This window comes from Neophocaena asiaeorientalis, unplaced genomic scaffold (genome assembly GCF_003031525.2).
Source record: "Neophocaena asiaeorientalis asiaeorientalis breed wild unplaced genomic scaffold, Neophocaena_asiaeorientalis_V1.1 scaffold489, whole genome shotgun sequence".
NCBI classification, from domain to species: Eukaryota; Metazoa; Chordata; class Mammalia; order Artiodactyla; family Phocoenidae; genus Neophocaena; species Neophocaena asiaeorientalis.
This window is the reverse complement of record NW_020174791.1, coordinates 3,606,806-3,622,468: the sequence shown is the minus strand read 5'-3', so window position 1 is coordinate 3,622,468 and position 15,663 is coordinate 3,606,806. Positions and strand designations below refer to the sequence as shown.

The window sequence follows — 15,663 nt, the reverse complement described above, 5'->3', positions numbered from 1 at the left end:
GTGGGTGGGCGGGTCCTGGGGAAGGTGCCCACCTGATGATCACGCAGTCCAGGAAGTCAGTCAGCCGGCCGCTGCGGGTGATGTAAGAAAAGTCGGGGAAGCGCCTCTGTGGGGTAGGGGAAGGGTCAGGATGCCACCGGGGCTCAGGAGCCAGTGGGGCAGCTGGGGCTGCAGGCACGGCCCCCGGGGCTTAGGGTGCAGCTGAGCCTGACCCCCACATCCCCACCCCGCAGGCCCACCGAGACTGCCAACTGCTCAGAGCCTCGGAGCGTCCAGGAAGCGGGTCAGCTGCCCAGCTGGTACCTGAGCCGGGAGCCCCGATCTGGTACAGACCAGCCCCGCGCAAGTGCCCCACCTTGCCCCCTCTGTGGGTCAGAGCCTGAGACGCCGAGGCCCGGGCCCACAGTTGGTGATGCCAAAGACCAGGCTGGGTGGCGGCCGCCCACCCAAGGGACTCACATCGTCGCTGAAGCCCATGTGCATCCCGCAGTCCAGCATGACGTTCTTGCCCGCAATGGAGACCAGGATGCAGCTTCGGCCCACGTCCTGGCCAGCCCCTGAACGGGAGGACGGGTGAGAGGTGCTACCACACTCCTCTCCCCGAAACTGCCCCTGCGAGGATGGCCCCAGCCCCAAGGCCAAGGCCCAGCCGCCTGCTCCAGACCCCTAAAGGACCCTCTGGGCCCCTGGCCCTGCAGAACCCTCTGTGGCTGCTGTGTGGACAAGGTGTGAGGTGAGAAGCATTGCCACCTCTGCACACGGGCAAGGGAAACGCACAGGGAGGGGACAAAGCACCAAGGCCACCTTGGACCCTTCCCCCTGATGCCTCCAGCCTCGGGCCCTGCCACTCACCTCTCAAAGCAGTGGCCCACAGGCTTGAGGCCAGGAGCTGAGTAAGGGGTGCTGGACTGTGGTCCCCGCACTCAAGAGAGGCAAGCCAGGGCTCCTTGGGGCCTCACCACCCCTCCCAAAACCTTAGCTGGGGCCACATCTGAGCTGTGACCACCAGGCACCTCCTGGAGGTGCCACTGCAGAGGGACACTGCGTGGCTTTAGCCCAGCCACGGGGAAACATGGCCCTGGCTGTCCAGCAATGACCAAATAGAGTGGCCACAGTACAGACGCCCCACCGCTGGGCCCCCTCAGGTACCCCAGCCCAGACCATAACCCGAATCTCATCCACAGTCCTGACCTCCAAGCCCTGTCCAGATGCTCCAGGCCCAACGGGGCATATCCCGGCCACCTCATACGGCCATCTGTCACCTCCTCTAGGGTCTGGGCACCCAGAAGGAAAGGGACACAGCCTCACAAGGCCCGATGACAGCAAATGACCTATTTTTCATCTTGGATCCTACAAGCCTCCCTCTGCAAGGAAACTTCTGAACCTTCTGTTAGCACCACACACACCAGGGTGACCAGGCCACCGCCCAAAGTGGGCCGCGGCTGGTCCTCAAGAAGCTTCAGTCACCTGTGACAACGGCAGGTGAGAGCAGCCACGAGCTTCACCTGTGAGCCTCAGGCAGCCCAGCCACAGACAGTGGCCTCGAAGTCTCTCACAGGCCTGCTCCCCCTACCAGGATGTGAGCTCCCTGAGGGCAGGGTCTCAGCCTGCTTCCTATTGCACCTCCAGCCCCAAGCCATGCCCCGCTCAGAGGCACTGCAGACATGTGTGGGAGGGAGAAGGGCCGCCCCTCTTCACAGACGAGGATGTGAAGTCCCAGAAGTCACGGGATCCGCCCATGGCACATGGCTCCTGAGCATGGGACCAGGGACAGTTTTCCAGACTCCGGAGCTCAGCTCTGAGGCACTGGCCGCCTGCTCCCAACAGGAACACCCACAACAATCCCAGGGAGCAAAGACAGTGGCCCGAACTGGGCAGGCGAAGTGGGGACAGAGCCTGGGACACACAGGAGGGTGGGAAGAAAACAAGGAGACACGTGGCCGCAGGGAGTTTAGGTTCCAGGTGGGGTGTGTGTGTGTGTGTGTGTGTGTGTGTGTGTGTGTGTCCGAGAACACAGACAATAATCACCTAGACAAACTTGGATTCGGGGAGATCAGCGCCTCAGGAAAAAGTAAAGCAGGGAAGGGCACACAAACTTCCAGCCCTGCCTGAGAAGACGAATTCCGAGCAGGGTGGAGAGGGACAGCTGGAATGAGAGGGGCAGCTGTGCAAAGGCCCTGTGGTGGGAGAGACCAAGGGGGTCATGAGGCAGAAAGTGGCAAAGGCTGAGGGTGACGCATAAGTAGTTCTGCTCTGATGGTGCTGTGGCTGAGTGACCTTGGGGGCACACCCAGGTGCAGATTTGGGGTAAAAGAAGCAGTAAGAAGATAGGATCATTCAAGAGTGAGCGGTGACAGAGCAACTAAGCCCGTGAGCCACAACTACTGAGCCCGTGTGCCACAACTACTGAAGCCCGCATGCCTAGAGCCCATGCTCCGCAACAAGAGAAGCCACCACATTCAAAAGCCCGTGCACTGCAACCAAGAGTAGACACCGCTCGCCACAACTAGAGAAAACCCGTGCCCATCAATGAAGACCCAATGCAGCCAAATAAATAATAAATAAATCTTAAAAAAAAAAATCTTAAAAAAAAAAAAAAAGAATGAGTGGTGAGAAAGGGGTCACCTGGGAAAGGGTCAGGCTGGAAGGAGGATCCTGCAAAGGCCCCTGGAGAAGAACCAGGCGCGGGGAGAGCGTGGGGCTGAAGCAGCCAGAGGGGACCCGGAGCCAACAACTAGGAGAGGCCGTTGGGGTGACGACACCTTTGGTGGGGTAGGATGTGCGCTGTGACCCAGCAGGCCAGGGTCAGGAGTGTTCACTGCAGCTGTCAACAGCTCAGTGTCCACGTTGGGGGCTGGGTGGGCTATTTTGAGGAGAGCTCACCACAAAAGAAAGGATGTGGAGCTGCGGGGGACATCCCTAGGAGAAGATGCTTCCAACACACGGCCAGGGCAGGGGGCAGGTTCCCGAAAAGCCCCTGGCACGTGTGCACGGAGACCCCAGCTGTTTCTGGTTCCGAGTGATCTTTCCTCCTTCACACTGTTCTGTACTGCTTGAGCCTTTAAACTGTGCACTTACATCTTTTGCAAAAAGCAAAGTTTTGAGGGTTTTTTTGTTTTGTTTTGTTTTTTAACGCTGCGGCGGTCAAGTAAAACAAGGGCTGACTTGGGGTGGACCGCAGACGGGTAAACGGAGGCTGCAGGGAAGCGGGACGCGAGACGCGAGACAGATGGAGGAGGTGGAAGGGCAGGAAGTGGCGAGGATGCAGAAGCAGAAGAAAGGCGCCCTAAGCACCGGTGCCGGGCAGGGGGCCGCGCGGCAAGGACGACACGTTCCGGGGTCCCCGGCCCTCCGAGCCTCCCACCGGCCTTTTCGGGCGCTCCTCCCGCGCCGCGCCGCACCGCGCCGCACTCACCCAGGGGCGTGACCCTGATCTCGGGCATCCTGTCGGGCGCGCTCAGCGAGCCGGCAGGACCACTACTGCCTCACGGAACCCGGGCGCCTGCGTCCCGGAGCCCGCCATGCGCGTCCGACGCGCGGCGACGCACTGCGCAAGCGCAACCCCAAAGGGGCCAGCTTCCGGCGCGCCCGACGGAAACTCGGGCCCGCGCATCGGACCTTCTGATTGGGCGGCCGGCAGCCAATCCCGGGCGGTGGGTCAGTGGCCGGGGGCGGGGCCGAGGCCTCCACTGCGGCTGCGCGGGGCAGGTGAGGGGCGGCGTTGCAGGTGAGCCGGACGCGGTGGGATCGAGCTGGCGTTGAGGAAACCCACCCCAACCGAACCGGGCGTGGGAGGGGGCGGCCGAGGACCCGACTCCCGCGCTGGCCCGGACCCCGGGCCCCTGAGCCATCCCTGGGCCTCAGCTGGAGCAGGACCCACCCGAGCCCCGGATCCCACCTCGGCGCAACCCGGAGCCCCCTTAGCAGGCGAGACTGGGGCTGTGGTGCCGGAGGGTTGCCCCCTTTTTCCTGGGGTCCTTCAGCTTGCTGTCAGCCACAGGGCTGCGGTGCTCAGGCCGGCCTCAGGACGAGCCCTGACCTTGGGACCGTGGACCGCCCCTGGGGGAGCCTTGGCGGTGCCCTGCATCACCTTCCCAGAGCTGGCAGGCTGCCCGCCCCCGGCCGCGCCGCCCCTGCCCTTCCTGTTTTTTCCAAGCTCTGAAAGGCTGCTGGCACCTCCTGTTGGCTGCTGGCTCAGGTTCTGGGCAGGAAGGCCAGGCCCACAGGATGTCTGGTGACCAGGAAGGTAGCCCTGAGGGCCTCAGAGGCCATCTGCTCGGTGGACAGAAGACTGAGGGCCTGAGAGAGGGGAGGGGTGTTCTAGAAACCTCCGGAGTGTTATCTTCCTGAGTCCAGGCCCGGCTGTCCCCCACACCTGAAGACAGGGTGAGCTCACCTCTGGGCACTCCACCCAGTGCCAGGCATGCGGCCAAGCCGTGGGGCCTGCAGGGCCTCAGCAGCACCTACTGGGCCCCATCAGATGCTCCCAGCAGCCTGGGTGGTGGGCAGGGGAGGGTGTGCGGGCCCGTTTTCCCCAAAGATGCGGGACAGGATCTTAGAACAGTGCACGATTTGCCCGCAGAGTGGAAGGCAGACCCCGCCCAGGCACACCAGTGTGCTCTCCTGGCTGAGCTCTCACCACACCTCGGGCGACCGGGCTCCCACAGTGCTCCCAGCGCCAAGAGCCAGGAACCCCCACGCCCAAAGGGGTGAGAGCTTGTCCTGGACATGAGGTGAGACACAGCTCCGTCCCCAGGGCCTGTCAGAGCCACACCGCAGTGCAGGCCCCAGGCACCCAGGGAGGCAGGGGCTGAGGTGCCCAGCGACACCCACTAACGCTTGGGCACTTGGGTGTTTGTGGAGTGACTATATGAATGCCAGAATCCAGAGCAGGCCTCTGGCCTGGGGCACTTCTGGACTCCCCTGGGGCTGGGGGAGGGCCTGTGGCTGTCTTCGGAGCGTGAGAAAACCTGTGTGTGCTCCAGCTGCCCTTCTGTGTGCGACGGGTACAGTTACAGTAGGAGTGAGAAGACTGGTGTCTGTCCATCTGTCGACAAATGCTGACCCTGCAGCCTCTGCTCTGTGTGTTGCGATGTAGCTTCAAGCAAGGAAGGGCGTGGCCCTCCAGCCTCAGCCCACAGTCTGTCTCTCCACGTGCTTATCCTTTTACCTACTGTGTTGAGCTTCCTGTCTTTGCTATTATCACACACACACACCTGCCGCTAGGATGTTGCCTCAGCGGGGCCAGGCCGTCGGTCTCACTCAGTGCACTGGAATGGGTGCCTGGCTCTGGATGGGGACTCAGCAAATACTTCTCCAGTTAGTAGGAACAGACACACACTCAAGAGAGACAGACTATAAACCAGCAAGGAAATCAGCAGAGACGCCTCCTGCGAGTGAGACGTGGCAGGGGTTTGACAAGCCTGAGCGTCGGGGGGCCGTGCTAAGAGCCGCGCCAGGCCTGTGTGTCTGCGAGGGTGTGACCCGAGCAGAGCGAGGTGGGCTCCTGGGGAGGAGGGGCTGGCCTGGGGGTGGGGGTTATTGTGGGCTTTCACTGGGGAGCGGCAGTAGCCCAGCTGTTTCTTTTCAGCTGCCCCTGCCCTCCCTCCCGGAAATAATGACCCAAGGAGGGAGCCTCCTCACCAGGAGACAACCCACAGCCTGACTCCCGGTGTGTTTCAGTTCCTGTTGAAATGGATGACTTGGAGTCAGAGTTTAATCTGAAAGTTGTCCTGCTCAGTTTCAAGCAGTGTCTCAACGAGAAGGAAGAGGTGCTGCTGGACCACTACCTTGCCAGCTGGAGGGGGCTGGTCAGGTGCGTGCGAGGGCCTTTCCTGGCCACGCGTCCCACTTGCGCCACCTGCGTCCCGCCGGCACTTGTAGGCACCTGCCGGCCCGGTGCTGGTCGGCTGTGCTCACTCGCGGCCCAGAAGGTGGGGGGTGCTCTCCCCCGCACCCCCAGCTGAGCGCCCGCCTCCCTTGCGCAGGTTCCTGAACAGCCTGGGCACCATCTTCTCGTTCATCTCCAAGGATGTGGTGGCGAAGCTGCAGATCATGGAGCAGCTGTGCGGTGGCCCCCAGCAGGAGCACTATAGCACCCTGCAGGCCATGGTGGCCTACGAGGTGGGCAGCCAGCTGGTAGACCTGGAGAGGCGCTCCCGCCACCCCGACTCAGGCTGCCGGACGGTGCTGCGGCTGCACCGCGCCCTGCACTGGCTGCAGCTCTTCCTGGAGGGCGTCCGCACCAGCCCTGAGGACGCACGCACTGCCGCGCTCTGCACTGACTCTTACAATGCCTCGCTGGCCGCCTACCACCCTTGGATCATCCGCCGCGCCGTTACCGTGGCCTTCTGTGCACTGCCCACACGCAAGGTCTTCCTGGAGACCATGAACGTGGGGTCCCCTGAGCAGGCCGTGGAGATGCTGGGCGAGGCCCTGCCCTTCATCAAACGCGTCTACGACATCTCCCAGAGGCTCTACGCCGAGCACGCCCTGCTGGACCTACCCTAGGGGCTGGCAGGCCCAGGTGGGGTGGGCTTCCCCTAATTCAGAGCTGGGTGGGGGCAGCTGGGACCCATCAGTCCCACCGTGGAACTTTCTGGGTCCCCCTGTGAGCTGAGCTCGTCGGGAGCCATTCACAGCATCCAGCCGCTGCAGACAGGCATCACGGAGAAGGAAGACGCTGGCCGTCTGCTCCACGCCCGGCCTCTCCTTTGCCTGGGCATCTCATCTTTACCCTCAGCTAAGTTACACTCATGTCCAGTCAGGCCTCTCCCGGGTGGATGAAGTGCAGGAAGCAGTCAGTGGGGGTCAGGATTAGTGTTCATGGAAAAGCTGCCCCTGCCTGGGGGTCAAGTCTGTGAGCTACGGGGAGTCGTGGGGCGCAGGACACAGTGTCTGCCCAGCTGGGCTGCCTTGGGCCCCTCTGTAACGGCTGGCTGTCCCCAGGACAGGGAGAGAGTCCTGGGCAGGGGTCAGCACTGCAGGCTTTCCCCCCGCCCCTCGCCTCCTCAGCCAGGGGCCCACGTGTCCTCAGCAGCAACAGCAGGACCTGAAACCCCGAGGGAAGGACTGCCCTGCTGCCACCGCCCTGCACACGTGTCAGCCGCCACCTGCGGCCTAGAGTCTGCATAGCACAGCCCGAGAACCCCCAGGATCCCGGGACTCCTCTGGGCCAGTGCTGGCTCCTCCCTCCCCAGCATCCAGCGAGATGCTGTGCTCCCTCTTCCCTGCCCCTTACTGCTCCATCCCCGTGGAGCTCAGGAGACCCAGGATGACATAGCACAAAGGAGGGGGCCTCAACCGCTTTGCCTCAGTGACAGGCTGGCAGGTGGCCACACCCCTCCCAGCCATCACCCAGTGCTTGGGGGCCTGGCCCCACCCACTGCCTCTTCACTGTGAGGCCAGGACCTCAGGTGCCAAGGGGACGTTATTCACCGTGCAGCAAATGCACGTAAGTGCAAGCTTGCAGGTACCCTTAGAAGCTGTAATACGGGTGATGGCTTTTCCAAAATAAACAAACTGCACTTAGCAGAACTGCTGCTCTCCAGGACGGGGGTGTCGGGTGTGCCAGGTACCTGCTCCCAGGCAGTCAGGGCCGTGTCAACCACAGGGACGTGAGGTATGCCCCGGCCAGTGCTGGGGTCCTGCCCGTCTCTGTGCAAGCGTTAGCCCTGCCGAACCCCATCTGTTGCCAAGGTCCACATTATCCCCACTTTAGAGGTGAAAAAACTGAGTCACAGAATCACCTAAGTGGCTGAGTTGGAAACGCAGGTCTGAGGCCAGCCACACACCGTGTAGAGAGAAGGAAATTTGCCTGGACTGCAGCCAGTGGAGGGGGGCTGCTCACGCCGTGGCAGTGGCATGGACAGAAGGAGGATGCCTGTCAGGGAGGGTCCTCTCAGACGCTGCCCCAAAGCCAGCACTGAATAGCAGTGCCCAACACAAGCCACCTCCAAGTCCCCACACCCAGCGGGGACCAGAGCCTGGTGTGCCTGCAAAGGCCAGTGACTGGGGGAACAGCCTGGGATTCCCCCGGGCCAGACAGTGAGGGCTGCACGTGTGTGCACGTGTGCATGCAATGGCGCAGGGGCAGGCCCTGTGCATGCGTGTAGCGTGTGTGCTGTGCCATGTGTGCGTGCCCCACAGGGCAGTGGAGACAGGCAAGCACTGGATCCCTAGACCACGTCCCATAAATGTCTGCCGGGCCCCACTGCCATACCCCAGGGCCATCGCTAGCCTCCCCCAGCTCCTCTGGGTGCCTGCAGCCTGGTGTCAGTGAGGCCCCCAGCCCCAGACTGGGGGAGACGGGTCCTCAGGCACCCAGAGGCTAAGCGGGAGCTGCTGGCCTGGCCCCCAGGCCCCCGGCACACCCTGGGGCTGACCTGGCTGCAGCAGCCCACTTGGTTACAGCCTTTCTTCCCTCGCTTGCATGCCGCTCCTCAGGCCCAGCTGTGAGCCTGGCCCGCACAGGCAGGGCCCAGGCCGGTGTGAGCACGGCCAGCCACGGGGCCCCGCAGCTTCTAGGCCTTAGACCCTCAAGGTGCACTGTCCCCAGGCAGGCCGAGAGCCCACGGCCTCCCCCTCGGGACCCTCCCCACCCTAGCCACGGGGTGGAAGCCGGGCCATCTGGCCATCCACTGTCCTCCTGGCTGGCCTGCAGGGCTGTGGGACACACACCCCCAGGCTGCCCCTGGGCCTGCCGAGGGAGCCACCCCTGCAGTCTCCCACCCCGACTGCCGACAGTGCCTCCCCAGGGCTGGAGGGAGTGTTTCTGTGCCCACTCTCTGGGGCACTGGCACCTCCAAGCCTGTCTCACAGGCAGCTGGAGAATCCAGGCTCCTCTGGCAGACGGGTACAGGGTGACCCCTCTCCAGGAATAGGTGGGTGCCAGGGGCTTGGGCACAGGCAGGTAGCAAGGTCACAGTCAGCGGCTGCCCAAAGCCTGCCTGCTCGGGTCACTGTCAGCCAGAGAGCCTAGTGGTGGCGTCAGGATGAGTCCAATGTGAGCATACCTGTGGGGCCCAGGAGACGGAGGACATCTCCAGGGCCCCGAGCTGGCAGGTGAGGACAGGCAAGCGCTTTGCTGAACAAATCCTCTGCCCCTCCCCGCCCCGACTCCCCATATCTGGCGCCCCGGCCAGTCTGCTCACTTGCCGTCCCTGCTGGAAGCTGCCACCTGCCATGCCAGGCCTGGCTCTCCTGGGCCTTGCGGCTGTCCTGGGCGTCAGGGCAGGGGCCCCGCTGTGCCTGTCCCGGCAGCTCAGCTGGCCAGGGGACTACGTGCTGGGGGGCGCTGCCCCCCGGGCTCAGCTGAAGATGCTCTCGTCCCCTGGACTGCTCTGGGCGCTGGCCACGACGACGGCCATGGAGGAGATCAACAGCGGGTCCGTCCTGATCCCTGGGGCTGCGCCTGGGCTACAACCTCTTCGACACGTGCTGGGAGCCCGTGGTTGCCGTGAAACCCAGCTTGGTGTTCATGGCTAAGGCCGGCAGCTGCAGCGTCGCCCCCTACTGCGATTATATGCAGTATCAGCCCCACGTGCTGGCCGTCATCGGGCCCCACTCCTTCGAGGTCGCCCTGGTCACCAGCTTCTTCCTCATGCCGCACGTGCGCCCCCCAGCCCGCGTCCCCCCTCCTGCCCGCCTCGGGAGCCCCTGCGTCAGGAGCTGCCTTGGACCCGCAGGTCAGCTACGGCGCCAGCACGGACCGGCTGAGCAGCCGCGAGACGTTCCCGTCCTTCCTCCGCACGGTGCCCAGCGACCGCGTGCAGGTGGCGGCCGTGGTGGAGCTGATGCGGGAGCTGCACTGGAGCTGGGTGGCCACCGTGCGCAGCGAAGACGAGTACAGCTGGCAGGGCCCGTGCCTCTTCTCCGGCCTGGCCGACACCAAGGGCACTTGCATCGCGCGCGAGGGCCGGATGCCGCTGCCCAGAGCCGGCAGCCCGCGGCTGGGCTCCGTGCAGGGCCTGCCAAGCCGGGTGAACCAGAGCAGCGTGCAGGTGGTGAGGTGTTCTCCTCTGCCTGTGCCGCCCGCACCCTCTTCAGCTACAGCATCCGCTACAGGCTCTCGCCCAAGATGTGGGTGGCCAGCGAGGCCTGGCTGCCCTCAAACCTGGTCATGACGCTGCCCAGCATGGACCGGGTGGGCACCGTGCTAGGCGTTCCGCGTCAGGGCGCCCAGATGCCCGAGTTCCCGTCCTACGTGCAGACGTGCCTGGCTCTGGCCGCGGACGCCGCCTACTGCGCCTCGCTGGACGCAGGGCAGCCAGGCCTGGAGGAGCACGCGGTGGGGCCGCGCTGCCCCCAGCGTGACTGCATCACCCTGGAGAACGTGACTGACGGGCTGCTGCACCGCCAGACCTTCGCGCCTTCGCAGCCGTGTACGGCGTGGCCCAGGCGCTCCACAACATGCTGCTCTGCGACACCTCGGGCTGCCCCGTGCGGGAGCCCGTGCGGCCCTGGCAGGTGAGGGCACGGGAGCTGTGCCACCAGCGCCACCAGGGAGGAGGGGCGGTGGGAGCAGGTCTGGGCTGGGGGGCTGGGGGGGCTCCCCGCCCCCCGCCAGCACCCGGAGAACATGCACAACCTGAGCCTGCGGTTTGACACCAACGGGAACGTGGACGTGAATCATGACCTGAAGCTGTGGGTACGGTGGGACCGGACGCCCACTCCCAGATGAGGTGGCACACGCAGGGAAACCAGGTGAGCACCAGCCCTGCCTGAGGGAGCGGGGCCGCCCCCGGGGCTCGGGCAGCTGCAGCCAGCCGTGCGGAGCCTGAGCCCCGGGGCCCGTGCCAGGAGCCCGTGCCCCAGTGCTCGCGGCAGTGCAAGGAGGGCCAGGTGCACCGCGTTAAGGGCTTCCACTCCTGCTGTTACGACGGTGCCGACTGCAAGGCAGGCAGCGACCAGCGCAACCCAGGTGAGCCCTCCAGGGGGCCTTCCCACGCTGTCGCACGAGTGAGGGAGGGTCCCCGCAGGGTCGGGGGCACAGGCCTGGCTCTGAGGCCAGAGGCCGCGGCAGGGGCGAGGCTGGGGGAAGCCGACGGCCCCCAGCACCCCCCTCTCCTCCCCTGCCCTCTGCAGCAAGTGTGACCAGGACCACAGGTCCCCGGACTGGAGCACCGGTGCCTCCCCCGCCGGCCCAAGTTCCTGGGGCTGCTTCTGCTCTGGGCCCGGCTCTGGGCCTGGTGCTGGCAGCCCTGGGACTCTTCATCTGGCGCCGGCACAGCCCATGGTTCAGGCCTCGGGTGGGGGGCCACAGGCCTGCTCTGCCTGGGCCTCGTCTGCCTCAGCGTCCTCCTGTTTCCCGGCCGGCCCAGCCCTGCCAGCTGCCTGGCCCAGCCGCCGCTGCACGACCTCCTGCTCACCGGCTGCTGGAGCACACCCTTCCTGCAGGCGGCTGAGATCTTCGTGGGGTCAGAGCTGCAGCAGAGCTGGGCAGACCGGCTCTGCAGCCGCCTGTGGGGCGCTGGCTGGTATCTTCCCGCCGGAGGTGCCGACAGCCTGGCAAGTGCCACCCATGGAGGCGCTGGTGCACTGCCACGTGCGCTCCTGGGTCAGCTTCGGCCTGGTGCACGCCACCAACGCCACGCTGGCTTTCCTCTGCTTCCTGGGCACCTTCCCGGTAAAGAGCTGGCCCGGGGGCTACAACGGTGCCCGCGGCCTGACCTTTGCCATGCTGGCCTACTTCATCACCTGGGTCTCCTTTGTCCCCCTTTGCCGACGTGCACGTGGTCTCCCAGCCCGCCGTGCAGATGGGTGCCATCCTCTTCTGTGTGCTGGGCATCCTGGGCACCTCCCACCTGCCTAAGTGCTACCTGCTGCTGTGGCGGCCGGACCTCAACACCCCTGAGTTCTTCCTGGGAGGGAGTCCTGGTGACGCCAGAGGGCGAGGCAGCAGTGGGGGCAGGAAGGAGACTCAGGGAAAAAAACAAGCGGCCCCTGACCCAGTGACCTCACCCCAGTGAACTCATACCTAGTCAAGGTGCCCCCAGACCAAGTCCCTATGCAGCAACCTACAGACTGTGCCCCAACTCTGCTGTGACTCCCCAGCCCTACATTCTGCTGACCTTGACCCCACAGTGACCTCCAGAGTGCATAAGGGGCCTCAGCTCCGGGGGATCTCAACCCCTGGGGCCCCAGAGGCAGGCTCTGTCCCTGCCCCAGCCAAGCCCTGGCCTGCACAGGTGACCCAGCGCCACTGTTCCAGACAGAGGCCCATGGAGGCTTCCTCGGGGCCCCCCGTAGCCCAGGCTGAGCGCACAGGAAAGCCCCCAGCCAAACCATGTGAAGGCAAAGCTGGGTACCACTTGCCTGGCTGGGCCCAGCCTGGGGTCCCCACCCAGCATCCTGTCCAAGCATCGTAGGAGTGGGAGGTTGGTAGGTGGGGTGGGGCTTTCTTGACCCCTCTGCAGAGGTGTGTGCCTGACTGTGGGCCCCAGTGCAGGGCAGAGACCCGCTCAGGAAGGAGGGGGCACCCAGCTTCCTTCTCTCCCTGGCCAGTGAGCCAGTAGACTGTGGTCAGTCCCCTCCAGCACCGCGGACAGAGCCCGGCCAGGGTCGGGGGTCAGCACCAAGGCCAGCACCAGCCTCAAGGACGACCCACCCCACCCCCCCCTCCACTCCCAGCACGCCCCACCGGAGCCAGGAGCCAGCACCACAGACAGAAGACCGCCCGCCAGGACTGCTGCGGCCAGGGCCTTGTCGCTGAGCTGGCACCCAGAGGACAGCACCTAGCCAGTCCTGAGTCAGCTCTCGGACGGACCCTGGGGAAGCTGACCCGGCCCCTGCACCCCAATCTCCTAAAGTGGGAAAAAAGAGACACAGATCACACGTCGGTCCCATAAAATTAAATGCTTTTTAGTGTTTAAAATAGCATTTACACAGAAGCAGCTCTATTAACTACCTGGACGACGCTCCAGCTCTGCACACTATCTACAGTGCAGACGTGTGCAGGCCAGCGACGCTGGACGGAGGGAGCAGCGTGCGTGCGTGCGTGCGTGCGTGCGCGGCCGGCCACCCCAGGACCGCGGGGAGGGGCGAGCTGGCCACGCCCTCTGCCCCAGACCCCGCCCCGGCAGCAGCTGTGTGCATGTGGCCCTTGCCCTCAGGGTCACCTTCCCTCTCCTGCCATCTCCCCCTCACCGTCCTCCCGCACACCTTCAGACACGCCGTGTGTCCCTGCGGGGTGGGGGTGAACACAAGAAACTCTGCTCCAGTGGCTGGGAGTGGGGGACAGCTGACTTGGCCGCCACCCCGTGGAGCACACAGGCCAGGCAATAAATAAATAAATTAGATCCCTACCCTGGGCAGCCAGAGAGAGGCCTCGGGGCTAGGACCCTACCCCCGAGAGGGCTCCCCACCCCGGCCTGGGCAGGATGGGAGGTGGGGCCTGTGAACCGGGTGAAGAGGGGGGCCCAGGCCTAGCGGCCACCTCTCAGCTCAACCTGAGGCCCCGTGCACAGCACTGTGGGTGAGTGCGGGTCCCTGAGGCACACGCCAAGGGGGGGCAGGTCAGACCTGCCTGAGCACAGGGAGATGGAGGCCCCCCCCACCAGGGTCTGCACAGACACAGCTGCTCTGGCCAGGAGGACGGGCTGCCATCCAGGTTACGGTGGCCTGGGCTGCCCTCAGCCCCTCTCCTCCAGCCTGCTGCCACTCTGGCCAGGCCCAGACCCCATGGCATGAAGCACAGGCTGGTCTGGCCCAGGAAGGCCACGAAGGCCACAAAAGCTCCAGGTGCAGCCCCTCCTGCAGGGGCAGCAGGACCACTGGCTGGAAGCAGTGGCCAGGCTGGAAGCACTCTCTCCTTGGTCACATGATATCGACAAAGAACTCACAGGGGTTCCCCATGGCCTTCTGGAAGGACTGGCGGCTGCCTGTCAGCTCCGGGGGGACAGCGGCCAGCTCCCGGACAGGCGGCCCCCCAGGCGGCCCGCCCACCACCGAGTACGCCTTTGTCAGGGGGTGCAGCGGGGGGAGCCCTGGGGCGGCGGCCGAGGCCTGGCTGCGCGGGCTGCTGCCACGGCTGAGCTGGCCAGCAGGACGCTCCCGCCAGCCGCCGCTGCCCACCCCGCTTGGCACTGTGTGGTCCGACTCGCTGCCACTGCCCCCAGCTCCAGCCGACCGGCTCTCCTTCTCGCGCCCCAGGGCCCGACGGCTGCTCCCGCCAGCGCTCCGGGTGGACCCACTGCTTTTGCTTCCTGGGGTTAAGAAGGGGGGAGAGGAATGGGGTGGTCAGTGCCGGGCCTTGCCTCTTCCAAGATGGCCAGCCACTGCGAGGACAACCAGGGGCAGAGCCTGGTGGTCCTGAGCCGGAGTGCAGGTGGAGGGGGGAGCCATGCAGACACGAGGGCTGGGCTGGCCCTGCCCAGGGACGCTGGTGGGGCGCGGGGGGGCGGGGGGGGGCAGTGGCAGACAGGCAGGGACCCCAGGGCCAGCTCAGGGCCCCCACTCCTCACCCCAGTGCCTGGACCGAGGGCCTGGTCTTGCAGCTGAGAAACCGAGGCCCTGAGAAGGCCGTGTGTGCTTGGCGCACCTGCCGGCCATCTTGGGCTCCCCACCCAAGACCCGCCTTTCATCTGACCCTGGAGCCCTGGCCGGCCACTCGGCTCAGCCCCTCCTGGGCTCAGGAAGTGTCGGGAACCTGAAGACTCCCACTGGCTGGGGATGTGCCGGGAGGGACGCCGGGCAAGACCCTGGCTTACCGGCCCCGAGGGTCCGTTCCGCTAGTCCTTCAGTCTAAGGCTTGCCCAGCACAAAGCAAGGGATAGATGAGTTACAGAGCAGGCCCGGCTGGGCACCCACACCCTGCTACCAGGGTGTGACCCCACCGGCTGGGCCTGTCCAGGGTCCACAGGTGCCCAACACGGCTTCCCCTCAGACATCACTATCCTCCGATCCACTCTCCTGTCTCCCCGTCCCTTTCTGGGTCCACCGGGCCAGCCACCAGACCTCTCCCCAGACGCTGGGGGCACGGGCCCACGGGCCTCACTGACCCCACTCAGCCTCGGGACACTTCCAACAGGTCCCCTCCTCAGGGACACCCCAAGCTTCCCGCTCAGATGCCCCACACATCCTAGCATCGGACTGGGCCGTCTATGAAACTGTCACCTCCGGCTGCAAGTGGAAGGCGGAAGTCTCTGTCCTCCACTGTGTCCTGGGGTCCCCGTGCCACTCCCCCACCTGGGCCACCACACCCCGACGCCCCCGTCCTTCCCACACTACCTCTGGCCTCTGCCACGGCTGGAGCACCGGCCCCCACACGCAACCCCTGAAGCCTCCGGGTTCTTCTCCCTGGCCCCCCTTCGACCACTCGCCCCTTCTAGAAGGAGCCACCCAGGGCCCAAGCACAGAGCGGATGGGAGCGCACAGGGTGGGGGAACCGGCACACAGGGCAGAGCTAGGCGGTGGGGAAGGTGTGGCGGCCAGGCGGGAGGCCCTCACCTTCACTCTGCTGACTGCCAGCACTGCCGCTGCCGTAGCCGAAGCCGGGGTCCTGGTACGCGGGCGGGAAGCAGGGCGGGGGCCCCGGGTACTGGTAGGGGTAGCCCTGCCCCAGGGGCCAGGGGGCGGCCGGGTGGGGCAGCGGGGCCAGCGTGTCCTGATCCGAGGCCCCGCTGGAGCCGCTGTTGAGGTTCAGGGCAGCGAAGTCTGCGAAGG

General features: G+C 65.3%; 4 protein-coding genes across 12 annotated transcripts in view; 2 read left to right on the top strand and 2 right to left on the bottom strand.

Moving 5' to 3' along the window:
• The window catches only part of INTS11 (integrator complex subunit 11), a 14,971-nt gene extending 11,407 nt beyond the window's left edge, over nt 1-3,564 (bottom strand). The window contains exons 1-3 of the mRNA XM_024760290.1: nt 3,416-3,564; nt 460-557; nt 33-106 (exon numbers count right to left, since the gene is read on the bottom strand). Of these exons, the coding sequence (XP_024616058.1) occupies nt 33-106; nt 460-557; nt 3,416-3,443 (200 nt within the window). The 5' untranslated portion in view covers nt 3,444-3,564. The remainder of the gene's footprint in view (nt 1-32; nt 107-459; nt 558-3,415) is intronic.
• A 91-nt stretch (nt 3,565-3,655) lies between these two features.
• Nucleotides 3,656-7,533, top strand: CPTP (ceramide-1-phosphate transfer protein). 9 transcript variants are annotated; one of them, XM_024760224.1, is made up of 5 exons: nt 3,734-4,386; nt 4,583-4,733; nt 5,325-5,498; nt 5,683-5,815; nt 5,988-7,533. In XM_024760224.1, the coding sequence occupies exons 4-5, from the start codon at nt 5,694-5,696 to the stop codon at nt 6,508-6,510; spliced, it is 645 nt and encodes a 214-aa protein (XP_024615992.1). In that variant the 5' UTR covers nt 3,734-4,386; nt 4,583-4,733; nt 5,325-5,498; nt 5,683-5,693; the 3' UTR covers nt 6,511-7,533. The 9 variants fall into 9 exon arrangements, with proteins under 9 accessions (XP_024615990.1, XP_024615995.1, XP_024615993.1 ...); XM_024760222.1 differs by lacking the exon at nt 3,734-4,386 and adding an exon at nt 3,656-3,727 and having other exon boundaries at nt 4,583-5,498; XM_024760225.1 differs by lacking the exons at nt 3,734-4,386; nt 4,583-4,733 and adding an exon at nt 3,715-3,727.
• Nucleotides 7,534-7,664: 131 nt separating this feature from the next.
• TAS1R3 (taste 1 receptor member 3) lies at nt 7,665-12,716 on the top strand. Its single transcript, XM_024760229.1, is given in 13 exon segments — nt 7,665-9,402; nt 9,404-9,610; nt 9,687-10,005; nt 10,008-10,364; nt 10,367-10,467; nt 10,568-10,667; nt 10,670-10,704; nt 10,801-10,925; nt 11,074-11,157; nt 11,159-11,233; nt 11,235-11,480; nt 11,482-11,715; nt 11,717-12,716. Coding segments are annotated over 13 exon segments (2,355 nt in total). The 5' UTR covers nt 7,665-9,183; the 3' UTR covers nt 11,970-12,716.
• Nucleotides 12,717-12,840: 124 nt separating this feature from the next.
• The window catches only part of DVL1 (dishevelled segment polarity protein 1), a 12,089-nt gene continuing 9,266 nt past the window's right edge, over nt 12,841-15,663 (bottom strand). The window contains exons 13-14 of the mRNA XM_024760230.1: nt 15,448-15,654; nt 12,841-14,204 (exon numbers count right to left, since the gene is read on the bottom strand). Of these exons, the coding sequence (XP_024615998.1) occupies nt 13,816-14,204; nt 15,448-15,654 (596 nt within the window). The 3' untranslated portion in view covers nt 12,841-13,815. The remainder of the gene's footprint in view (nt 14,205-15,447; nt 15,655-15,663) is intronic.